The sequence below is a fragment of the Oncorhynchus mykiss genome, chromosome 9 (genome assembly GCF_013265735.2).
Source record: "Oncorhynchus mykiss isolate Arlee chromosome 9, USDA_OmykA_1.1, whole genome shotgun sequence".
Taxonomy (NCBI): Eukaryota; Metazoa; Chordata; class Actinopteri; order Salmoniformes; family Salmonidae; genus Oncorhynchus; species Oncorhynchus mykiss.
Genome location: NC_048573.1, coordinates 59,528,590 through 59,552,396, shown reverse-complemented (window position 1 = coordinate 59,552,396; position 23,807 = coordinate 59,528,590). Strand labels below are relative to the sequence as shown.

At 39.7% G+C, this 23,807-nt stretch overlaps 1 protein-coding gene across 2 annotated transcripts; it reads right to left on the bottom strand.

Annotated features, from left to right (window-relative positions):
- Nucleotides 1-16,564: 16,564 nt before the first annotated feature.
- On the bottom strand, nucleotides 16,565-21,041 carry LOC110532537 (thyrotropin-releasing hormone receptor-like). Of its 2 annotated transcripts, XM_036988543.1 has the most exons (3): nucleotides 20,933-21,041; nucleotides 19,860-20,697; nucleotides 18,982-19,395 (listed from the first exon to the last, which is right to left on the bottom strand). In XM_036988543.1, the coding sequence occupies exons 2-3, from the start codon at nucleotides 20,652-20,654 to the stop codon at nucleotides 18,982-18,984; spliced, it is 1,209 nt and encodes a 402-aa protein (XP_036844438.1). In that variant the 5' UTR covers nucleotides 20,655-20,697; nucleotides 20,933-21,041. The 2 variants fall into 2 exon arrangements, with proteins under 2 accessions (XP_021472197.2, XP_036844438.1); XM_021616522.2 differs by lacking the exon at nucleotides 20,933-21,041 and having other exon boundaries at nucleotides 16,565-19,395; nucleotides 19,860-20,654.
- Between the last annotated feature and the right edge of the window lie 2,766 nt (nucleotides 21,042-23,807).

Here is a 23,807-nt window from a genome sequence, read left to right as displayed (position 1 = left end):
TCCCCATGGTGATGAATGACAAATGGATTTTACATGTGTGTTACCTAATTTTTATACCGACACAGGAAGCCATTAAAGGCTACAATGCCGTTTGCTAAACTGAGATAAACAAAAAAAAAAGTTGAATGATAATACAATTTATAGCTGGGTGAATGATAATACAGATTAAAATAATCGTTAGGTGTCAAAATGATTGGCACCCCTATCTTTTTGAGTAATAATAAACTATTAAATTAAATATTTCTCTCTGAGCAACTGAATGAGTATAAAATAATATATATATTTTTTTAAATGTAGCATACAATATAGCTCGGTATTTGTATTATTTATTTAATACAATATTTTTTGCTCATCTTTATCAAGGGTGTCAATAATTTGGATGTGACCGTACCAGTGGCAACCCCTCCCATTTGAAGATAGATAAAGCTAAAGTTATGATTCTAGACACTTCTTAAAGAGATGGAATCTTGATGCTCCTTAAAGAGAACTGAAGAATTTAATTCCAAAACGCTATAAATAGCGTTTTGTAATCAATTGTTGGGTTGTTGTTTTTTTAATGGGCAAGACAAAATATTGAAGTGCCTTTGAATGGGGTATGGTAGTAGGTGCCAGGCGCACCGGTTTGAGTGTCAAGAACTGCAACGCTGCTGGGTTTTTCACGCTCAACAGGTTCCCGTGTGTGTCAAGAATGGTCCACCACCCAAAGGACATCCAGCCAACTTGACACAATTGGGGGAAGCATTGCAGTTAACATGGGCCAGCATCCCTGTAGAACGCTTTCTACACCTTGTAGAGTCCGTGCCCTGACGAATTGAGGCTGTTCTGAGGGCAAAAGGGGGGTGCAACTCAATATTAGGAACGTGTTCCAAATGTTTTGTTCAACTCGGTGTATATCTGCCTCACTCTCAGATAAATAATTAGTACTGCTAGGTTTTACACAGTCAAATGTAACAAATAACTACATTTTTTATAAAGAAATGTACAAATGATTAATTTGTGACATCAATATTTAAATAAATAATAATAATTCAATACAGTAATATGAGATCTGTATGTAAAACATTCACATTTGACATTTTAGTAATTTAGTAATTTAGCAGATGCTCTTATAGTAAGGGCATTCATCTTAAGATAGCTAGGTGAGACAACCACATATCACAGTCAGATATACAGTATACGAACAATCCATTCCAGCTAAACAATGGATATATAGCATTTAGCAAAATATATTAATCTATTTTTTTCGAACAATCATATTTTACACACCATAAGCAATCCTTTCTGATGGAAAAAAAGCAAATATGAAATTGGCAGATATAGAGTTTTGGAAATAAACTCTTTAACTGTTTAAGGCCACCATGACATTTATAAGACTCATATATATCCCTCAAAAGTAATGCCAGGATAAGAATATTGGGTTTAAAAGACTCCTCAGAGGGTTGACGCTGATTAATTTGACTGGATAACTCAAACCTGCTCTTGAAGGGGAAATCTCTGTCCTTTTTGCACCCCTTGATATATAGTGGGTATTTATTTATTTTACCTTTTATTTAACTAGGCAAGTCAGTTAAGAACAAATTCTTATTTTCAATGACGTGGGTTAACTGCCTGTTCAGGGGCAGAACGACAGATTTGTACCTTGTCAGCTCAGGGATTTGAACTTGCAACCTTTCGGTTACTAGTCCAATGCTCTAACCACTTGGCTACCCTGCCAGTATGTTTTACTACTCATTACAAATCACATATAGTGAGACCCCATCATGGAGGCTGACACCACATTTTATTACGTTACAGCCTTCTTAATTGGATTAAATAAATACAAAATCCTCAGAAATCTACACACAATACCCCATAATGACAAAGTGAAAACAGGTTCTTAGACATGTTTGCAAATTTATAAAAAACAAAAAACAGAAATACCTTATTTACATAAGTATTCAGACCCTTTGTTATGAGTCTCGAAATTGAGCTCGGTGCATCCTGTTTCCACTGATCATCCTTGACATGTTTCTACAACTTGATTGGAGTCCACCTGTGGTAAATTCAATTGATTGGACATGATTTGGAAAGGCACACACCTGTCTATATAAGGTCCCACAGTTCACAGTGCATGTCAGAGAAAAAAACAAGCAATGAGGTCGAAGGAATTGTTCGTGGAGCACCGAGACAGGATTGTGTCGAGGCACAGATCTGGGGAAGGGTACCAAAGCAGCATTGAAGGTCCCCAAGAACACAGTGGCCTCCATCATTCTTAAATGGAAGAAGTTTGAAACCACCAAGACTCTTCCTAGAGCTGACCACCCGGCTAAACTGAGCAATCGGGGGAAAAGGGCCTTGGTCATAGAGGTGACCAAGAACCCGATGCTCAAATCTCCAAGAAGTTTCTAACTGAATGCAGTTTAATGAAGAGTCACCAGACTTACCACAGCTGAAGATGTTCATTTAAAAAAAAAAATGAACTGCCTTAATCCATATTGCACAGGGAAGAGGTGTCATAACCTCAGTAGAGAGTTATGAACAGGTGTCAAACTGCAGGATTGGATTTATGATAAAGATAGATTTGGATACATTATGCACTCTCTTTTATTGCTCAATATTATAACTGAGTGCACAGTTTCTGCTTGTGTGGAGTTACTCAGATAGGAGATCATGCCTATTTAACAAGGTGTAAAAATAAATTTTTTGCATGTTGAGATGACATAGACAGAGCTTATATTCTGCTTCTGCTGTCTCCTGTTGTGATACCATCACCCTCTTGGCCTCTTCAAGCAGCTATACATAAGCAGATGTCCAAAATATTGAAAAGTACATTTAAATAGACATTTGGTATTCTTTGTAACATTGTTGGACTATGGATTTTATTAGTTGTCCCAATTGACTTTTTCTGCCACCTAGCCATGTCAAATATGACCACACCACGTGTAGCAAAAGATTTTCCTCAACAGAGAAAAATATGCAGAATATATTTTATACCTACGGGCACTGTTGCTCACTGACATATCAAACTGCAAGTTTAATTCTCAAGACCTTTCTACGTGGGATTCTTTATGGCACTGCTGATTGGAAAGAAGAGAGTGTATTGATTGAATGACCATTTTACCTCCATAAATGGAAGGCATTTTTCACTTCAATGGTCTAGTGGTACACCGTCCAGCCGAGGAACGGTGGCATCGACTCTATGAATTTAAAAGGGCTGTAGCATGGGCAAAGTCAACAGAGAATAAATTCAGTCTGATGTTTCAGATGACTCATCTAGCCAAAGTTTGGGAAACCGATATAGAAATAGATTTAGTTGTATACACTCTAGGAGCAGAATTTGCACTATTTTTAAGACAGAACCTGCAGAGTGAAATCCCTAGAAGTACAGTACGCAGAAGATTTGAGGTGACAATTTTTATGGACCGAACAGTTTTCATATAATACAGATTCTACAGTTTTCTTGTGAATATACTGTATGTCAAAGAGGGTATTGTAACTTGTTGACTATACTCTACCCTTGGGAAATCCATGAGAAAATCCATTGAGTTCCACTTGTTGCATCACTCGCAGTTTCAATAATGGCAAAGAAACAATAAGTGCTTTTCAATCAAGGCATTGTTTTTTTTCATGAGAATGAATTGAAGACGATAGAATGTTCAGTCCATAGGCCTGATCTAGAAAATAAATCAAATCAAATCTTGTTGGTCACATACATACAGTGCCTTGCGAAAGTATTCGGCCCCCTTGAACTTTGCGACCTTTTGCCACATTTCAGGCTTCAAACATAAAGATATAAAACTGTATTTTTTTGTGAAGAATCAACAACAAGTGGGACACAATCATGAAGTGGAATGACATTTATTGGATATTTCAAACTTTTTTAACAAATCATAAACTGAAAAATTGGGCGTGCAAAATTATTCAGCCCCTTTACTTTCAGTGCAGCAAACTCTCTCCAGAAGTTCAGTGAGGATCTCTGAATGATCCAAAGTGGACCTAAATGACTAATGATGATAAATACAATCCACCTGTGTGTAATCAAGTCTCCGTATAAATGCACCTGCACTGTGATAGTCTCAGAGGTCCGTTAAAAGCGCAGAGAGCATCATGAAGAACAAGGAACACACCAGAACACACCGAGATACTGTTGTGAAGAAGTTTAAAGCCGGATTTGGATACAAAAAGATTTAGCCCACTGAGTCAATACATGATAGAATCACCTTTGGCACCAATTACAGCTGTGAGTCGTTCTGGGTAAGTCTCTAAGAGCTTGGAAAACCTGGAGGTACAATATTTGACCATTAATATTTTTTAAATTCTTCATGCTCCATCAAGTTGGTTGTTGATCATTGCTAGATAGACATTTTCAAGTCTTGCCATTGATTTTCAAGACGATTTAAGTCAAAACTGTAATTAGGCCACTCCGGAACATTAAACATTGTCTTGGTAAGTATATTTTGCCTTGCATTTTAGGTTATTGTCCTGCTGAATTGTGGATTTGTCTCCCAATTTCTGTTGGAAAGCAGACTGAACCAGGTTTTCCTCTAGAATTTTGCCTGTACTTAGCTCTATTCCTTTTCTTTCTATCCAAAGAAACCCTAGTACCTGCCAATGACAAGCATACCCATAACATGATACATCCATCACCATGCTTGAAAATATGAAGATTGATACTCAGTGGTGTTATGTTGGATTTGCCCCAAACATAATGCTTTGTATTCAGGATAAAAAGTTCATTTCTTTGCCACATTTCTTTTGCAGTATTACTTTAGTGCCTTATTGCAAAAAGGATGCATGTTTATATTAATATATTTGTATATATTATTCTGTACAAGCTTCCTTCTTTTCATTCTGTCATTTAGGTTAGTATTGTGGAGTAACTAAAATGTTGTTGATCCATCCTTAGATTTCTCCTATCACAGCCATTTAACTCTGTGACTGGTTTAAAATCACCATTGGCCTCATGGTGAAATCCCAGAGCGGTTTTCTTCCTCTCCGTCAACTAAGCTAGGAAGGACGCCTGTATCTCTACAGTGACTGGGTGTATTGATACACCATCCAAAGTCTAATTAATGACGTCCGTATGCTCAAAGGGATATTCAATATCTGTTTTTTGTTGTTTTCCCCATCAACCCTTCTTTGCGTGGTATTGGAAAACCTCCCTGGTCTTTGTCATTTACTCTGTGTATGGAATTCACTGCTAGAGTGAGAGACATTACAGATAATTGAATGTGTGGGGTACAGAGATGGGGTAGTCATTTATCATGTTTAACACCATTATTGCACACAGAGTTAGTCCATGAAACTTATCTGACTTGTTCAGCAAACTTTTACTCCAAAAGTTATTTAGGCTTGCCATAACAAAGGGGTCAAATGTATTGACTCAAGACATTTCAGCTTTTCTAAAAACATAATTCCACCGTTTTAAATTCAGGCTGTAACGCAAAAAAATGTGGGAAAAGCACATTTGTCGCTCGAGGGTGCCAGGCAGACAGATCTGTGAGGACAGATGCTGGGAGATGAGAACCAAGTACAGGGAGTGAAGATTTAATGGGTAAATGTGCATGACAAAACAAGAACAGCATCTGGACAGGGGGAACAAAATTACATTAATGCAGACACAGGGATGAAACTGAGGAAGTGACAGATATAGGGGAGGCAATCAATAAGGTAATAGAGTCCAGGTGAGTCCCATGAAGTGCTGATGCGCGTAACGATGGTGACAGGTGTGAGTAATGATGAGTCGCCTGGCGCCCTCGAGCGCCAGAGAGGGGGAACGGGAGCAGACGTGACAGGTGTGAACTGTATGAAGGCACAATATATTAATTTTGCCATCTGGACAGTGTTGCTATGAATTGTATTAGTTCCATTATTTTGCTTCTAATGTCTTGAATAGTTTGTAGTCATAAGCCATTCAAACTCTCTGTTAAGTATGCAAGAAAAGGGTAGATGAATGCATCTGTATTTATGAGATCACATTTCACAGTTTACCCATACATCCACAACATTCATTTGTAGCTAGTGATGTTTTGATAAGACTTTAATGTAGAAAGAATCACAAAATGGAAATCACCAGTCAGACTTTTCTCCCAGGTACATCTATTTATTGTGTAGCACCGATGTGTGGTCAGGTTACTAATCAGGAAGGGAAAGAAAATACATGACCACTTTGGACAGAAATGCGGGCATGACTGCTTTAGCTGTATTGCAAATGACTTTGTTGAACCCACTTACACATTCCTTTGCCTTCAGGCTCTTTGGCTGTAATAAGTGTTAGTGCTAGAATAAAGAATAGTGTAACATTGTATTTAGGACATTTTGTCATAACAGATTTATATAGCAGTGTATAACTTTTATATCACCTATGCATATCACTGTGGTTGATCACTAACAATATTTATCGATACAAGGCAATGGGACAATGTGCAATCCATTAAAGTAGTCACCTCAGTCTGAAGACATCTATCTTAATTTTGTCCCTGAGGATTTCAAAATATAAGTGCAGATTCCAGACATACAGTACAACTTCTAAGCTATTTTTGTAAGCCTTGGCTGACAAGACTTCAGAGCCTCAGAGGAGTGTCTGATTTCCAGAGGTAGAAAGTTAGAAATATCAGTCTGGAAATTGCATGAAATCCATTGAAATCCACAGAACTGATGGAACTGCTGGATTATTTTGTGAAATAGACAGATAGAAGGATAGATCATTATAGGAGATGAATCATAGAAATAGACAGAGCATCTACCGTTCGAAAGAACATGACTAACATCACTAACAACAAAACAAAACATGTAACCCTATGGAAAGGTCAGGGTACCGTGTGATGGCCACAAATCGATTGTCAATATTTGCTATAGGTTTATGACTTTGAGTAGAAGCATCAGACAGCTGTTATGGCATTTGCTCTTGTGCAAATGGACGTATTAAAGGATGACTCATGTTTTTATTCCATCTCCACATTGTGACTGACGGTGTCTATAATTGGCTTAACTGTGGTTTACGTAATGTGAATGCTGACAAAGGAAAACGTAGTCATCCACCTCTAAAAACAACCATAGCCACTGATTGATTAACAAATCAATAATTGTGTTAACTCCAAAATGATAATTGTTTTTGCTTCCTCTGACAGATGTCACACCATCCCCTCAGTCACAATTAAAGGTAACAAAGCATCTACTAGACTGAGCAGACAGGACATACCATTGACACTTCATAAAATATTGGCTAAGACATCTGCTTAAAACAAGAACTGTGCAGCAAAAGGCTAGTATGTGTACTGTAGCTTACAAGGCAGTCATATAAAAATAGAAGTCCACAGGAAATTGTTTTTCTGCAGGAGACTTTCTTTGAGTCTCTAATCCCAGATGGTATAGTTCAACAGCACTTCACTGCAATATTCCTGGTGCTGGTGGTCTTTTACAAGACACTTGAAGTTGAATATGTGAACACATTTAAGTTTGCAGTCTGCAGGCACCAAACATGCCTTGGTTAGTTTACACATTGTATGTTTACTTGTAATAGCTATATTATACATTGTAATAACAAAGGAAAAACATACAAATATCATGCAACAAACTTTACACTAACCCCAACATTTTATGAATTGTTCCTGTTTGATGTGCTGTTAGGAAAGATGTTTTAGATGACGTCTTGATCCATTGTTGATTGAGTAGGCCTTCTTTCCTAGAAAAAGGCTTGTCACTTTCTGAGATCAAGAGGAAGTATCTGGATCTGGAAAAGGCATTCCAGCTTGGAGCGTGTTATGCTTCTGAAATATTTTGAACTCCCAAGAGGCTGAGCACAGCCTGAAGCTTGTGGTCTAGATTAATATGGTCAAACTTCCATCCCAACACTGGCAGTGACAAAATGTGACTGGTGTTCAATAAATCTGGGTTGCAATGATAACACAGGATTGAAATATTAATAAGTTGAATGACAACCATTTTCGTCCAGAATAGGTATAAGATTTTCTCTGTCGATTGATAGAAAGAGGCAACCTATGATCCATATGCTTAGGGAGAAAGTGTGGAACGGTAGGCAGATCACCCAAGCCACACGCACCGTTACTTTACTGGGTAACAGGATAAAAGCAGAGGCCCAGCACTGTCAATCTCAGGCTGTCTCATAACAACCACTCGTTTTACTCCCACATCAAATAAGCACTGTAATGCTAATAAACCTAGAAAATAAATGTCCTGGTAATAGAAATATATCAACCTTGAGACACTAGAGAAGTAAACACTGTTAATTGTTTCTAAAGAGCTTAATTATAAATGCTACAGCTTGTTACACTCACACCATTGGCCATGATATCATACCAAAGCATACTATACTGTGTGTCTACCTTTTCAACTTGATTGTGCTTGTTGATGCTTTCAAATAACTCCAGTTGCTGTCGCATGGCAATATGCATATGGAATTTATCATTAAATGTATCCGGATTAGGGAGGGCTTGGCCCGTAGGGATATCCTTGACTCATCGCGCACCAGCAACTCATGTGGCGGGCCGGGCGAAGTGCACGCTAACCAAGGTTGCCAGGTGCACAGTGTTTCTGCCGACACATTGGTGTGGCTGGCTTCCGGGTTGGATGCGCGCGGCTTGGTTGAGTTGTGTATCGGAGGACGCATGACTTTCAACCTCCAGTGACACAAGCCTACTGGACGAGCTAAACTACTTCTATGCTCGATTCGTTGCAAATAACACTGAAACATGCATGAGAACACCAGCTGTACCGGAAGATTGTGTGATCACTTTCTCCGCAGCCAATGTGAGTAAGACCTTTAGACAGGTCAACATTCACAAGGCCGCAGGGCCAGATGGATTCCCAGGATGTGTACTGCGAGCATGTGCTTACCAACTAGCAAGTGTCTTCACTGACATTTTCAACCTCTCCCAGTCTGTAATTCCAACATGTTTTAAGCAGACCACCATAGTGCCTGTGCCCAAGAACACTAAGGTAACCTGCCTAAATGACTACCGACCCGTAGCACTCACGTCTGTAGCCATGAAGTGCTTTGAAAGGCTGGTAATGGCTCACATCAACACCACCTTCCCAGAAACCCTAGAGCCCCTCCAATTTGCATACCGCCCCAACAGATCCACAGAGGACACAGTCTCTATTGCACTGACCTTTCTCACCTGGACAAAAGAAACACCTACTTGAGAATGCTATTCATTAACTACAGCTCAGCGTTCATCACCATAGTGCCGTCAATGCTAATCAATAAGCTAAGGACCCTGGGACTGAACACCTCGCTCTGCAACTGGATCCTGGACTTCCTGACGGGCCACCCCCAGGTGGTAAGGGTAGGTAACAACACATCCACCACACTGATCCTCAACACGGGGGCCCCTCAGGGGTGCGTGCTCAGCCCCCTCCTGTACTCCCTGTTCACTCATGACTGGACGGCCAGACACGACTCCAACACCATCATTAAATTTGCCAATGACACAACAGGGGTAGGCCTGATCACCGACAACAACGAGACAGCCTATAGGGAGGAGGTCAGCGACCTGGCCATGTAGTGCCAGGACAACAACCTCTTCCTCAACGGGATCAAGTCAAAGGAGATGATTGTGGACAACAGAAAAAAGAGGACCGAACACGCCCTCATTCTCATCGACGGGGCTGCAGTGGAGCAGGTTGAGAGCTTCAAGTTCCTTGGTGTCCACATCACCAACAAACTAACATGGTCCAAGCACAGCATGACTGTCGTGAAGCGGGCACGACAAAACTTAGTCCTCCTCAGGAGACTGAAAAGATTTGGCATGGGTCCTCAGATCCTCAAAAGGTTCTATAGCTGCACCATCGAGAGCATGGTTGCATCACTGCCTGGTATGGCAACTGCTCGGCCTTCCAACCGCAAGGCACTACAGAGGGTAGTGCGTGCGGCCCAGTACATCACTGGGGCCAAGCTTCCTGGCATCCAGGACATCTATACCAGGCAGTGTCAGAGGAAGGCCCTTCAAATTGTCAAAGACTCCAGCCACCCTAGTCATAGACTATTCTCTCTGCTACCACACGGCAAACGGTACCTGAGCACAAAGTCTACGTCCAAGAGGCTTCTAAACAGCTTCTACCCCCAAGCCATAAGACTCCTGAACATCGAGTCAAATGGCTACCCAGACTATTTGCATTGCCCCACCCCCCTCTCCACTCCACTGCCACTCTCTGTTGTCATCTATGCATAGTCACTTTAATTAACTCAACCTACATGTGCATAGTACCTCAACTAACTGGTGCCCCCACATATTGACTCTGTCCCGCCCCCTCTGTATATAATGTTATTTTTTACTGCTCCTCTTTAGTCATTTGTTACTCTTTTCTTTTATTCTTATCTGCATTTTTTTAAACTGCACTGTTGGTTAGGGGCTCGTAAGTAAGCATTTCACTGTAAGGTCTACACCTGTTGATTTCGGCGCATGTGACTAATACAATTTGATTTGATTTGATATACGCTTCAGTTGTCTCTAAGCCAATGACATTTGTGCCTCTTTTTTTGCCAGTCATCTGAAAGACACAAATAGCCTATACCAATAATTAATTAAATGTTCAATTTAGTTGGGAGATGAGACCATTTTAAATATTTGGACTATCCCTTATTCATATGCACCTCAGACAGACTGAACAGAGATGTAAATACATTCAATGTGATTAGATACTCTCTTTAATTAGGCGTAATCAGCAAAACTGTGAAAACTATTGTTATTCTGTGAAATCCTATTATTTACTTTTCCTTGGTCAAATAACTTAAGTATAGATTGATATTTGTATTTAATTTTATTTTTTTTGCATAGAGGAACTATAAGCCATGAGTAACTTGGTAAAAAAGAATGGCACCAATTGGTCTATAGAGGGCGCTGTTACAAGCAGTCTCACTTAAACCCTAATATACATCGCTCCTTTTGACCTAGATACTTGAAGCTTGGTATGTAGGTGAATATCCTCATGCAGATCATATTTGCCTCAAGGATCAATAAGGTCCGTCAGTAGATTTTTCTCCATCTTTTTTGAAAGCCATTCACAAAGTGCTATACAGAAACCCAGCCTAAAATCCCAAACAGCAAGCAATGCAGCTGTAGAAGCACAGTGGCTAGGAAAAACTCCCAAGAAAGGCAGGAACCTAGGAAGAAACCTAGAGAGGAACCAGGCTCTGAGGGGTGGCCAGTCATCTTCTGGCTGTGACGGGTGGAGATAATAAGAGTACATGGCCATTAAGGCCAGAGTGTTCTTCATGATGTTCAAACGTTCAGATGTTCAAACCATATTACACCACGTCTATAAGAATTTTACCGATGGACATGGGGCCATGACATTTGGTATTTACAGTTTAAGTTTACATACACCTTAGCCATATACATTTCAACTCAGTTTTTCACAATTTCTCACATTTAATCGTAGTAAAAATTCCCTGTCTTAGGTCAGTTAGGATCACCACTTTATTTTAAGAATGTGAAATGTCAGAATAATAGTAGAGAGAATGATTTATTTCAGCTTTTATTTCTTTCATCACATTCCCAGTGGGTCAGAAGTTTACATACACTCAATTAGTATTTGGTAGCATTGCCTTCAAATTGTTTAACGTGGGTCAATAATTTCGGGTAGCCTTCCACAAGCTTCCCACAATAAGTTGGGTGAATTTTGGCTCATTCCTTCTGACTGAGCTGGTGTAACTGAGTCAGGTTTGTAGGCCTACTTGCTCACACACGCTTTTTCAGTTCTGCCCACAAATTTTCTATGAGGTCAGGGCTTTGTGATGGCATCTCCAATACCTTGACTTTGTTGTAAACTTCCGACTTCAACTGTAAAGCTTATTTATACAGTTGAAGTCGGAAATTAACATACACTTAGGTTGGAGTCATTAAAACTCGTATTTCAACCACTCCACAAATTTCTTGTTAACAAACTATAGTTTTGGCAAGTCGCTTAGGACATCCACTTTGTGCATGACACAAGTAATTTTTCCAACAATTGTTTACAGACAGATTATTTCACTTATAATTCACTGTATCACAATTCCAGTGGGTCAGAAGTTGAGAAGAATACGCTGAGTTGACTGTGCCTTTAAACAGCTTGGAAAATTGCAGAAAATGATGTCATGGCTTTAGAAGCTTCTGATAGGCTAATTGACATCATTTGAGTCAATTGGAGGTGTACATGTGGATGTATTTCAAGGCCTACCTTCAACATCAGTGCCTCTTTGTTTGACATCATGGGAAAATCAAAAGAAATCAGCCACGACCTCAGAAAAATATTGTAGACCTCCACAAGTTTGGTTCATCCTTGGGAGCAATTTCCAAAGGCCTGAAGGTACCACATTCATCTGTACAAATAATAGTTTGCAAGTATAAACACCATGGAATCACACAGCCGTCAAACCGCTCAGGAAGGAGACGCGTTCTGTCTCCTTGAGATTAACGTATTTTGGTGTGAAAAGTGCAAATCAATCCCAGAACAACAGCAAAGGACCTTGTGAAGATGCTGGAGGAAACAGGTACAAAAGTATCTATATCCACAGTAAAACGAGTCCGATATTTACATAACCTGAAAGGCCGCTCAGCAAGGAAGAAGCCACTGCTCCAAATCCGCCATTAAAAAAGCCAGACTACGGTTTGCAACTGCACATGGGGACAAAGATCGTACTTTTTGGAGAAATGTCCTCTGGTCTGATGAAACAAACATGTAACTGTTTGGCCATAATGATCATAGTTATGTTTGAAGGAAAGAGGAGGATGCTTGCAAGCCGAAGAACACCATCCCAACTGTGAAGCATGGGGGTGGCAGCATCATGTTGTGGGGGTGCTTTGCTGCAGGAGAGACTGGTGCACTTCACAAAATAGATAGCATCATGAGGTGGGAAAATTGTGGATATATTGAAGCAACATCTCAAGACATCAGTCAGGAAGTTAAAGCTTGTTCGCAAATGGGTCTTCCAAATGGACAATGACCCCATGCATACTTCCAAAGTCGTGGCAAAATGGCTTAAGGACAACAAAGTCAAGGTATTGGAGTGGCCATCACAAAGCCCTAACCTCAATGGTATAGAAAATTTGTGGGCAGAACTGAAAAATATTGTGCGAGCAAGGAGGCCTACAAACCTGACTCAGTTACACCAGCTTTGTCAGGAGGAATGGGCCAAAATTCACCCAACTTATTGTGGGAAGCTTGTGGAAGGCTCCCTGAAATGTTTGACGAAATAAATAAAAGCTGAAATAAATCATTCTCTCTACTATTATTCTGACATTTCACATTCTTAAAATAAAGTGGTGATCCTAACTGACCGAAGACAGGGAATCTTTACAAGTATTAAATGTGAGGAATTGTGAATAATTTGTATTTGTCTAAGGTGTATGTATAAACTTCCGACAATCAACTGTATATCTGTTTTTTTGTTAGTTTTTTTTAAGCCAGGAAGGGCTCATTGAGATTTAAAATCTCTTTTTCAAGAGCGTCCTGGCCAAGATAGGCAGCACCAAGTTATTACAAAAATTACAGACAAACAACATGAAAAACTACAAGTAATCTAGTAAAACCATAGAATTCACAAGACTATAACAAAATCAAGAACAGCTAATTAAAAACATTGACAGGTCAGGGAATCAGTCTCAAGATCATTCATCAGTTATTTAAAAATACCAATCGATACAAGTTCTTCCAGTTTAAAAGTATTTTGTAAGGCGTTCCAAGACGATGACGCAGATTTCATAAAAGCCCTTTTACCAAATTCAGTTGGGACATTTGGAACAGTTAGCAGAATAAAGTCCAGGGAACGAAGAGAGTATCCACCACATTTCTGAACAATAAAAATGGCCAAATAAAAAGGTAGTAAACCCAAAATGGCTTTGTAAATAAAAGTACTGTATTCTATACTATCTATTGCATCTTAGCCTATGCCGCTCTGACATTGCTCATCCATATATTTATATTTAGATATTCTTATTCCATTCCTTTACTTAGATTTGTGAGTATTAGGTCTTTGTTGTGCAATTGTTAGATATTACTTGTTAGATACTGCTGCACTGTCGGAACTAGAAGCACAAGCATGTTGCTATACTCGCAATAACATCTGCTAACCATGTGTATGTGACCAATAAAATTGTATTTTATTTAAAACCTTGAGGTAGGCATCTTGGTTTCTAAGAAAGCAGCTCATAGCACCAGGGGGATTAAAAGAAATAATGAACAGTAGAAATTAACGCTCTCTGGCTCTAAATGTAAAGCTTGATGAGAAAGAAGAAGGAAGATATTAGATGGGAGATTGGAAGAAATCTCTTCAGCCCCTAATCCAGAATCCTATGAAAAAATATCTAAAGGCAGTTTTGTATTTTATTTTTAGAAAACAGGATAGAGTGGACGTACTGTAACAATAAATATTCATTAGATTCAGCAGAACACAATGTAAATGTATGTTTGTTGTAGTGTGGATACACCTCCATTGTTTATGAATCACTATGATCATCACTGACGCCGTGTGAGAAGACGGTGTGCTTGTAGTTGGACCTGTCACCTCATTGGCTGGCAAGCATCTGGAGCACTGTTGGGAGCGCAGCAGAGCTGACGGTATAAATATGCGATCTGACAGCTCCACTATTTACCAAGCACAGCATTACTGTCAAACTAACAGACTCTGGTGAAGGGAAGGTTGGGCATCACGATGCAAACTAAAAGGGAATGTTTCTCTGATTAATGTATTATTTTCTAACACCATACCCAGCCATCACTAACTTGTTGTTGTTTTTCTACAATAAATATTGGACAAAATCATGTTGGTTGGTCACCTTTAATTCAGTTAATTACTATAATTAATCACAAAAATCAAGTCCCCAAAGAGCTATGATTGTTATGACATTGTCATAAACATTGTTACAGACAGTGTGAGAAAATGCTGTATTTGAAAATGCTAAAAGGTTATATGGAGTATATTTACAATACATTGCATCATAAACACTTTCACATTTTACACAGATTTACATGCTTCAACATATACAGACCTAAACAGATACTGTACAGTGTGATGAGCACAATAGTTTCAGTGGTGTCAAGTGTCCAACAAGCCAATAAACGGACCCACAATTTACATTGTTTTGTGACAATATAAGTCATGTGACATTCAACCTGACATTCAAGTCTATTCTTTTCAGAAATTACTCTATAATAGCAGTCCATAACACAGAGACCGCAGTCTCTAGTGTTTCTCCCTAGTTCTTAATTGATCAATTATTGTTATTGTTTGACTAACCAGTCCATCCACCTGCTGTTCTTACGCTGTAAAAAAAATCTAGTTGCTTCAATCAATTGTTATTAAGTAACTGGTTTCATTTTGTGGGGGTTACTCAACTTACTCAACTATTCCAAGTGTTACCTGAACAAAAAAAAGTAGTTGGCCCAAACGTAGCTCCAACTTGAGAAAACGTAGGCAACAATTCTGTCATTCTAATACTGATTTGTTTGCTCAACTTGTAGGGGTGTAAGTAGATTTAATTTCTTCCTGGTACGGGACCTCCTATGTGTGCACGCATCAAATAAATGGATGAGCCTAATCATAGAATTACATATACAGTGCCTTCAGAAATATTCACTGGCCTACACACAATACCCAATAATGTCAAAGTGGAATTATGTTTTTAGAAATGTTTACAAATGAATGAAAAATGAAAAGCTGAAATGTCTTGAGTCAATACGTATTCAACCCCTTTGTTATGGCAAGCCTAAATAAGTTCAGGAGTAAAACATTTGCTTAACATGTCACATAATAAATTGCATGGACTAACTCCGTGTTAAATAGTAGTGTTTAACATGCTTGTTTTATGACTACCTCCTCTCTGTACGCCACACATACAATTATCTGCAATGTCCCTCAGTCAAGCAGTGGATTTCAAGTACAAATTCAATCATAAAGATTAGGGAGGTTTTCCAATGCTTCGCAAAGATGGGCACCTACCTTGGTAGATGGGTAATGAGCATCGTGAAGTTATTAATTACACTTTGGATGGTGTATCAAAACACACTGTCACTACATAGATACAGGCGTCCTTCCTAACTCAGTTTCCAGGGATGAAGCAAAACGCTCAGGGATTTCACCATGAGGCCAATGGGGACTTTAAAACAGTTTAATGGCTGTGATAGGCAAAAACTGAGGATGGATCAACAACATTGTAGTTACTCCACAATACTAACCTAAATGGCAGAGTGAAAAGAAGGAAGACTGTACAGAAACAAATATTCCCAAACATGCATCCTGTTTGCAACAAGGCACTAAAGTAATAATGCAAAAAATGTGGCAAAGAAATTAACTTTTTTGTCCTGAATACAGAGCATTATGTTTTGGGAAAATCCAACACAGCACATCACTGAGTACTACTCATCATATTTTCAAGCATTTTCAGCGTGGCTGCATCATGTTATGGGCATGCTTGTCATCGACAAGGACTAGGGAGTTTATTAGGATAAAAATAAATGGAGTAGAGCTACAGTAAGCACAGGTAAAATCCTAGAGGAAAACCTGGTTCAGTCTGCTTTCCAACAGACACTAGTAGACAAATTCACCTTTCAGCAGGACAATAACCTAAAACACAAGGCCAAATATAAAATGGAGTTGCTTACCAAGATGACATTAATTGTTCCTGAGTGGCCTAGTTACAGTTTTGACTTAAATCGGATTGAAAATCTATTGGAAGACTTGTAAATGGCTGTCTAGCAATGATCAACAACCACCTTGACAGAGCTCGAAGAATTATTTTAAGAATAATGTGCAAATATTGTCCAATCCAGGTGTGCAAAGCTCTTAGACGTACCCAGAAAGACTCACAGCTGTACTCACTGCATAAGGTGATTCTAACATTGTATTACTTGTATACTGTAGTTAATTTTAACTGTAGGGTCTCATATTTCATTTTGAATGCACTTTATTTACAAATAAAGTACTTATCATGTACTTATCACACTCAGGGGTGTGAATGCTTATGGAAATGAGATATTTCTGTATTTCATTTTCAAGGAATGTGCAACAATCTCTAAAAACATGTTTTCACTTTGTAATTATGGGGTATTTGTGTATATGGGTGAGAGAAACAAAATCAAAAATGTAATACATTTTTAATTCAGTCTGCATGTAACACAACAACATGTGGAATAAATCAGGGGGTATTTGTACTTTCTGATGACACTATAGAATCCCTATTAATTCAATAGGCTCTGTGTGGGCCTAGAAATAAAGATGTATCATTTTAATTTTTAAAATGTATTACATTTTATTAAAGGCATCAATACAACCAGTCATAATGTTTTCCTCTGATTCTCAAACAGTCACTGTAAACGGCTCCTTTACTAGGCTACCAGTGCACGTTCATCCACTCGCAACATATTTCCAGCCTCCAAACAGTGGTGAATAGAAAGAGACCAAACACCAAAAAATGTGATGGCGATTGTCATTAGGCCAGAATTGATGTGCCACTGCTGTCTGCGCAGGTCTCAGTTTCGGCCACTCTACTCAACGCAATTTGGAGTGCATGCTTCTTCTAAACCACCAGTTATCAAGTCCATTCACTTATTATTCACATCACATTTTCGAGTGCAGGATGCTATACCACCAGTTTTCAAGTCCATTCGCTCATTATTCACATCACATTTTCGAGTGCAGGCTGCTATACCACCAGTTTTCAAGTCCATTCGCTCATTTTTCATGCCTCTGACATGTGGTAATGAAAAATAATGGTGTAATAGCTTACAGTTTTCTTGACATTTTGTTTTAATTATTGTGATAGGCACATATTTGACCATTAAGGTGTGCCCCCACTATTTATTTAGCGGAGACGCCGTACCGGACCGTATCGCCTTACCTAAAAATGACTGTGGAACTAGTTACACACACACACACACACACCACACAGTGCATTTAACATACAATGTTTTCAACTTACATATTTGATACACTTTGACATACATGATGTCATTGTGCATGTTCATTGATACAGTAATTCTTATTCAACATGTCCTCACCTGGGATTTGAACTCACAAGCAAACTCTTGGTTCATGGCATTCCGATCTTCCTCTTATACCACCAAGTCTGTGCAAATGATCCGTTTATCTGACTATTCTCTCATCGTTGGTTTGATTGTCTTATTTCAGCAATTTTAGTTTTTTTCTGTATAGTTGTCTTATGCTGGTGAGGGATATTACTCTGTTTTATTGCTACTCCTTAATCACTATGATAAATACAATAGTTTTCCTTGAGTGTACTTAAAAGTACACAGAATTGAGATTTACTTTGAATTGCAAAGTGTAGCAATAGAGGTGAAATCCGTCATTGACACAGACATGGTTGTGACTACATAGTAGGAAGATAAGAATGCTGTGAAGCAAGATGTTATGAGTTCAAATCCCATGTTGAATATAAATTACAGCATAAATGAACATGCACAATGTGATCATGTATATCACAATGTAAAATATGTAAGTTTAAAACATTGTACGTTAAAAGCTCTGTTTGTTTGTCACAACTAGTTCCACAGCATTTTTTTTTAGGTAAGATGACCTAACAATAATTTCTAGTTGACAGAATTTTTGCCTACGTTTTCTCAAGTTGGAGCTAAGTTTGGGCCAACACATTTTTAAATAGTGGAAGCAGTTACTGAGTAAGAATGAGTTGAAACAATGTAGTATTGAAGTGTTTCTGATAAATGCAAAGATTAAACCCAGGATAGTCTCCAAGGAACAATCAAGGAGTTCTACAGCCAATCTTTAAGATTGTTTGGGTGACTTAATGTCTTTTAACAAGCAGGTAATGGGTTTTTAATTAGAGATTCTGAGGTTTGGGCTGTGCTATAAGATTGCACAATATATTCCAACAGTAAATACAAGTAAACTACAAAAAAGTATATGTAAAAAGAAAAAGCACTAGCAGCCTACTGACTTTTGACACATGGCAAAAATAATTACATCACATTCACTTTATAAAACCACACTTTACACAAATAACTTATTTCTATTTTGTCCGTCTATCAGGCAACGCTGAACATAGTGCCGGTGTTCCCACACTTATCTGTGAAGTTGATCCTCTTACCACCAGTTTCCCCATAGCTGCTGACATCCTCCTGCTCTGTCTGCTCAGGGCTCTCACGGGAAGAGTCCTTCATGACACTGTAATACACTGGCACATTGTACTTGGTAACCTTCTCTGGGTCTAGTCCTTTGCCCTTGCAAAGCTTTTTGAAGGAGGCACGGAACTTCTGAGACATCAGGTTGTAAATGATAGGGTTGATGGCACTGTTGGTGTAGATGCATAAGCGGCAGAAGAGCAGGAACCATGTGTTTAGGTAGGGGGGGTCCATGAAAGAGTTTACCACCACCAGCGTCCGGTATGGCATCCAGAGCAGGGAGAAAATAATCACCACCACTGCAAGCATCTTAGTAACCTAAATTATGGGGCACAGGGCAAACAAAATGAAAAATGCACGGTGTGATAATTGACTCAAATGTTGCTGGTCGTTTTTTAAATTATAATTATTATTATTTAAAAAATTGACTGATGAAAGGCACTTTATGCCCGCAAATCAAATTGCAAAAACAAAACAGTGTTTTTCTGGTGTAGTGTACAACAATCTAATGATGGTAAACAGAGGTGATAATAACAGAATTCCATGGACTTTGAAACCATTACTATCAGCCTGCTGTGATCTATCCTCCCTCTCTTGAATTACAATCCAAGTAGTACGCCACATGATGTGTCCAGTTGGGATTATTGTAATCCCATACTACATTGATAAACTGTCAAATGCTGTAGCCTAAATTATTACTGTGAACACATTTTGTACACTGTTGTCAATTTAGAAGCCTTTATGAAGCATTTATTACTATCCTCCTGATCTGACGAGCTTACCTGTTTTCTTGACGTCACTGCACCCTTGTTTGTTTTGCCCAACACCTTGACTGTGCTGCTGGAGCGTCCCTGGTGTATAGAACCTTCACTATTGCCGTTGAGATTGGTTGGCAAGGGGCTCATTAATAAAATCCTTGCGATGAGACCGTACAGCACAACAGCCACAATCAGAGGGAGGACATAAAACAAAGATAAGTCTAGAAAGTAAATTGGCATGTAGAGGTTTCTTGAGACACGGTAGCCACAGCTGACCAACACCCCATCGGCATAGACAGTTTCGTTCGTGTCCACTAAAAACAACCACATCATGCAGTAAAGCGAGGTGAAAATCCACACAAAAGAAATGATCCTCTTCGCCCGAGACACAGTGCAAATAAATTGCGCCTTGATGGAGTGGCAGATAGCAATGTAGCGCTCAATGGTGAAGGCTGTGATGGAGCAGGATGATACATTGATACCCAGGTATTGCAGGTATGTGATGCAAAGGCACCCAGCGTAGCCGTATATCCAAGAGTCGACTACTTCTGAAATATTAGGTAAACCTGCCGCTAGAAGGACCACAAGGTCCGCAACAGCCAGACTGACAAGATAACAGTTAGTAGGGGTCATCATGTGTTTGGTGCGCAGCACAACCAACACCACCATTATATTCCCTGCTATCCCAACTCCGCATATTAGAAGTGCGAGAACAATTGTTATAACTTGTACTTCCATGGAGTTCTGTGGCATATTAATCAGAACTTCATTCTGTGTGAAATTGATGACATCTTGAGAGGTGTCATTAGTATTCTCCATGGTGTTTTACTTGAGTTGGCACATTTCTTCTGCTTTAATTTGCCTTGAGGTGGAACAGAATTAAGATACAAATGATTCCAAGATTGCCCAGAATATATAAAAAGTTATAGTGAACCAATTATTTTGTTTCACAATAAGATACACATATCAGTCAATCATCATGTGAGATGACAAAGAAATTTGAAATGAATGAAAGAGCTACTATATAACAATTACAATAATTGAAAATAGGCAGTTTAGCGACCATGGTTAGGAATGGTCTAAGCTTCATAACTCACCAAGTCCAGCTGATATCCACAGAGACAGTAGTGAAAGGACTACTTGGTCTCTCAGTGATGCTGTACTACTCCTTCATCTCTGAACACTCTCTCTCTCCCTCTCTCTCTCCCGCTCTCTCTCCCGCTCTCTCTCTCTATCACTCTCTCTTTCCAGCTCCATTATTCAGCCACACATCAAATGGTGCAGTGTCCTTACTGCTGCTTTGAGCCATCTGATTAGGTTTGTTCCTATGGTACGTTATCAACGTCTATGACTGTGACTGTGACTGTGCGAGGTGATGATAACCCAGCAGTTAACCACAGTAAAATTATAGACTACATCTCAGCCCTGTCTATCACTAGCAATGACAATATAATATTAATTACCCAACTATGAAGTGTGTACACAATGGTTGTGTAAATGCTGGAAATATGTCCCTTGTTTTTATCATGAAGATAAGCAGGGTTCTTTTTATGTCTTCTTTTGGGCAATTGAGGCCAGCTAATATTGATGATGCACCCCCCCCCCCCCCCCCTTAACCTAACTCCTAACCCTAACCCCTAACCCGTACCCCTAGCTCAGCTAAAGTTAGTCATTTGTAACATATCATACATTTTGCAAATTCCTAACACATTATACGAATTGTAATTCAAATCAAATCAAATGTATTTATATAGCCCTACGTACATCAGCTGATATCTCAAAGTGCTGTACAGAAACCCAGCCTAAAACCCCAAACAGCAAGCAATGCAGGTGCTGAAGCATGTTGGCTAGGAAACACTCCCTAGAAAGGCCAAAACCTAGGAAGAAACCTAGAGAGGAACCAGGCTATGAGTCCTCTACTGGCTGTGCCGGGTGGAGATTATAACAGAACATGGCCAAGATTTTCAAATGTTCATAAATGACCAGCATGGTCAAATAATAGGTCTGGGACAGGTAGCACGTCCGGTGAACAGGTCAGGATTCCATAGCCACAGGCAGAACAGTTGAAACTGGAGCAGCAGCACGGCCAGGTGGACTGGGGACAGCAAGGAGTCATCATGCCAGGTAGTCCTGAGGCGTGGTCCTAGGGCTCAGGTCCTCCGAGAGAGAGAAAGAAAGAGAGAATGAGAGAATTAGAGAGAGCATACTTAAATTCACACAGGACACCGGATAAGACAGGAGAAGTACTCCAGATATAACAAACTGTGCCTAGCCCCCCGACACATAAACTACTGCAGCATAAATACTGGAGGCTGAGACAGGAGGGGTCAGGAGACACTGTGGCCCCATCCGATGATACCGGACAGGGCCAAACAGGAAGGATATAACCCCACCCACTTTGCCAAAGCACAGCCCCCACACCACTAGAGGGATATCTTCAACCACCAACTTACCATCCTGAGACAAGGCCGAGTATAGCCCACAAAGATCTCCGCCACGGCACAACCCAAGGGGGGACCCCAACCCAGACAGGAAGATCACATCAGTGACTCAACCCACTCAAGTGACGCACCCCTCCTAGGGACGGCATTAAAGAGCACCAGTAAGCCAGTGACTCAGCCCCTGTAATAGGGTTAGAGGCAGAGAATCCTAGCGGAAAGAGGGGAACCGGCCAGGCAGAGACAGCAAGGGCGGTTCGTTGCTCCAGAGCCTTTCCGTTCACCTTCACACTCCTGGGCCAGACTACACTCAATCATATGACCCACTGAAGAGATGAGTCTTCAGTAAAAACTTAAAGGTTGAGACCGAGTGTGTCTCTCACATGGGTAGGCAGACCATTCCATAAAAATGGAGCTCTATAGGAGAAAGCCCTGCCTCCAGCTTTTTGCTTAGAAATTCTAGGGACAATTAGGAGGCTTGCGTCTTGTGACAGTAGCGTACATGTAGGTATGTACAGCAGGACCAAATCAGAGAGATAGGTAGGAGCAAGCCCTTGTAATGCTTTGTAGGTTAGCAGTAAAACCTTGAAATCAGCCCTTGCCTTGACAGGAAGCCAGTGTAGGGAGGCTAGCACTGGAGTAATATGATCAAATTTTCAGGATTCTAGCAGCCATATTTAGCACTAACTGAAGTTTATTTAGTGCTTTATCCAGGTAGACGGAAAGTAAAGCATTGCAGTAGTCTAACCTAGAAGTAACAAAAGCATGGATGAATTTTTCTGCATCATTTTTTGGACAGAAAGTTTCTGATTTTTACAATGTTACATAGATGGAAAAAGGCTGTCCTTGAAACAGTCTTGATATGTTCGTCAAAAGAGAGATCAGGGTCCAGAGTAACGCCGAGGTCCTTCACAGTTTTATTTGAGACGACTGTACAACCATTAAGATTAATTGTCAGGATCAACAGAAGATATCTTTGTTTCTTGGGACCTAGAACAAGCATCTCTGTTTTGTCCGAGTTTAAAAGTAGAAAGTTTGCAGCCATCCACTTCCTTATGTCTGGAACACAGGCTTCTAGCGAGGGCAATTTTGGGGCTTCACCATGTTTCATTGAAATGTACAGCTGTGTGTAATCCGCATAGCAGTGAAAGTTAACATTAATGTTTTCGAATGGCATCCCCAAGAGGTAAAATATATAGTGAAAACAATACTGGTCCTAAAACAGAACCTTGAGGAACACCGCAATTTACAGTTGATTTGTCAGAGGACAAACCATTCACAGAGACAAACTGATATCTTTCCGACAGATAAGATCTAAACCAGGCCAGAACTTGTCCGTGTAGACCAATTTGGGTTTCCAATCTCTCCAAAGGAATGTGGTGATCGATGGTATCAAAAGCAGCACTAAGGTCTAGGAGCACAAGGACAGATGCAGAGCCTCGGTCTGATGCCATTAAAAGGTCATTTACCACTTTCACAAGTGCAGTCTCAGTGCTATGATGGGGTCTAAAACCAGACTGAAGCATTTCGTATA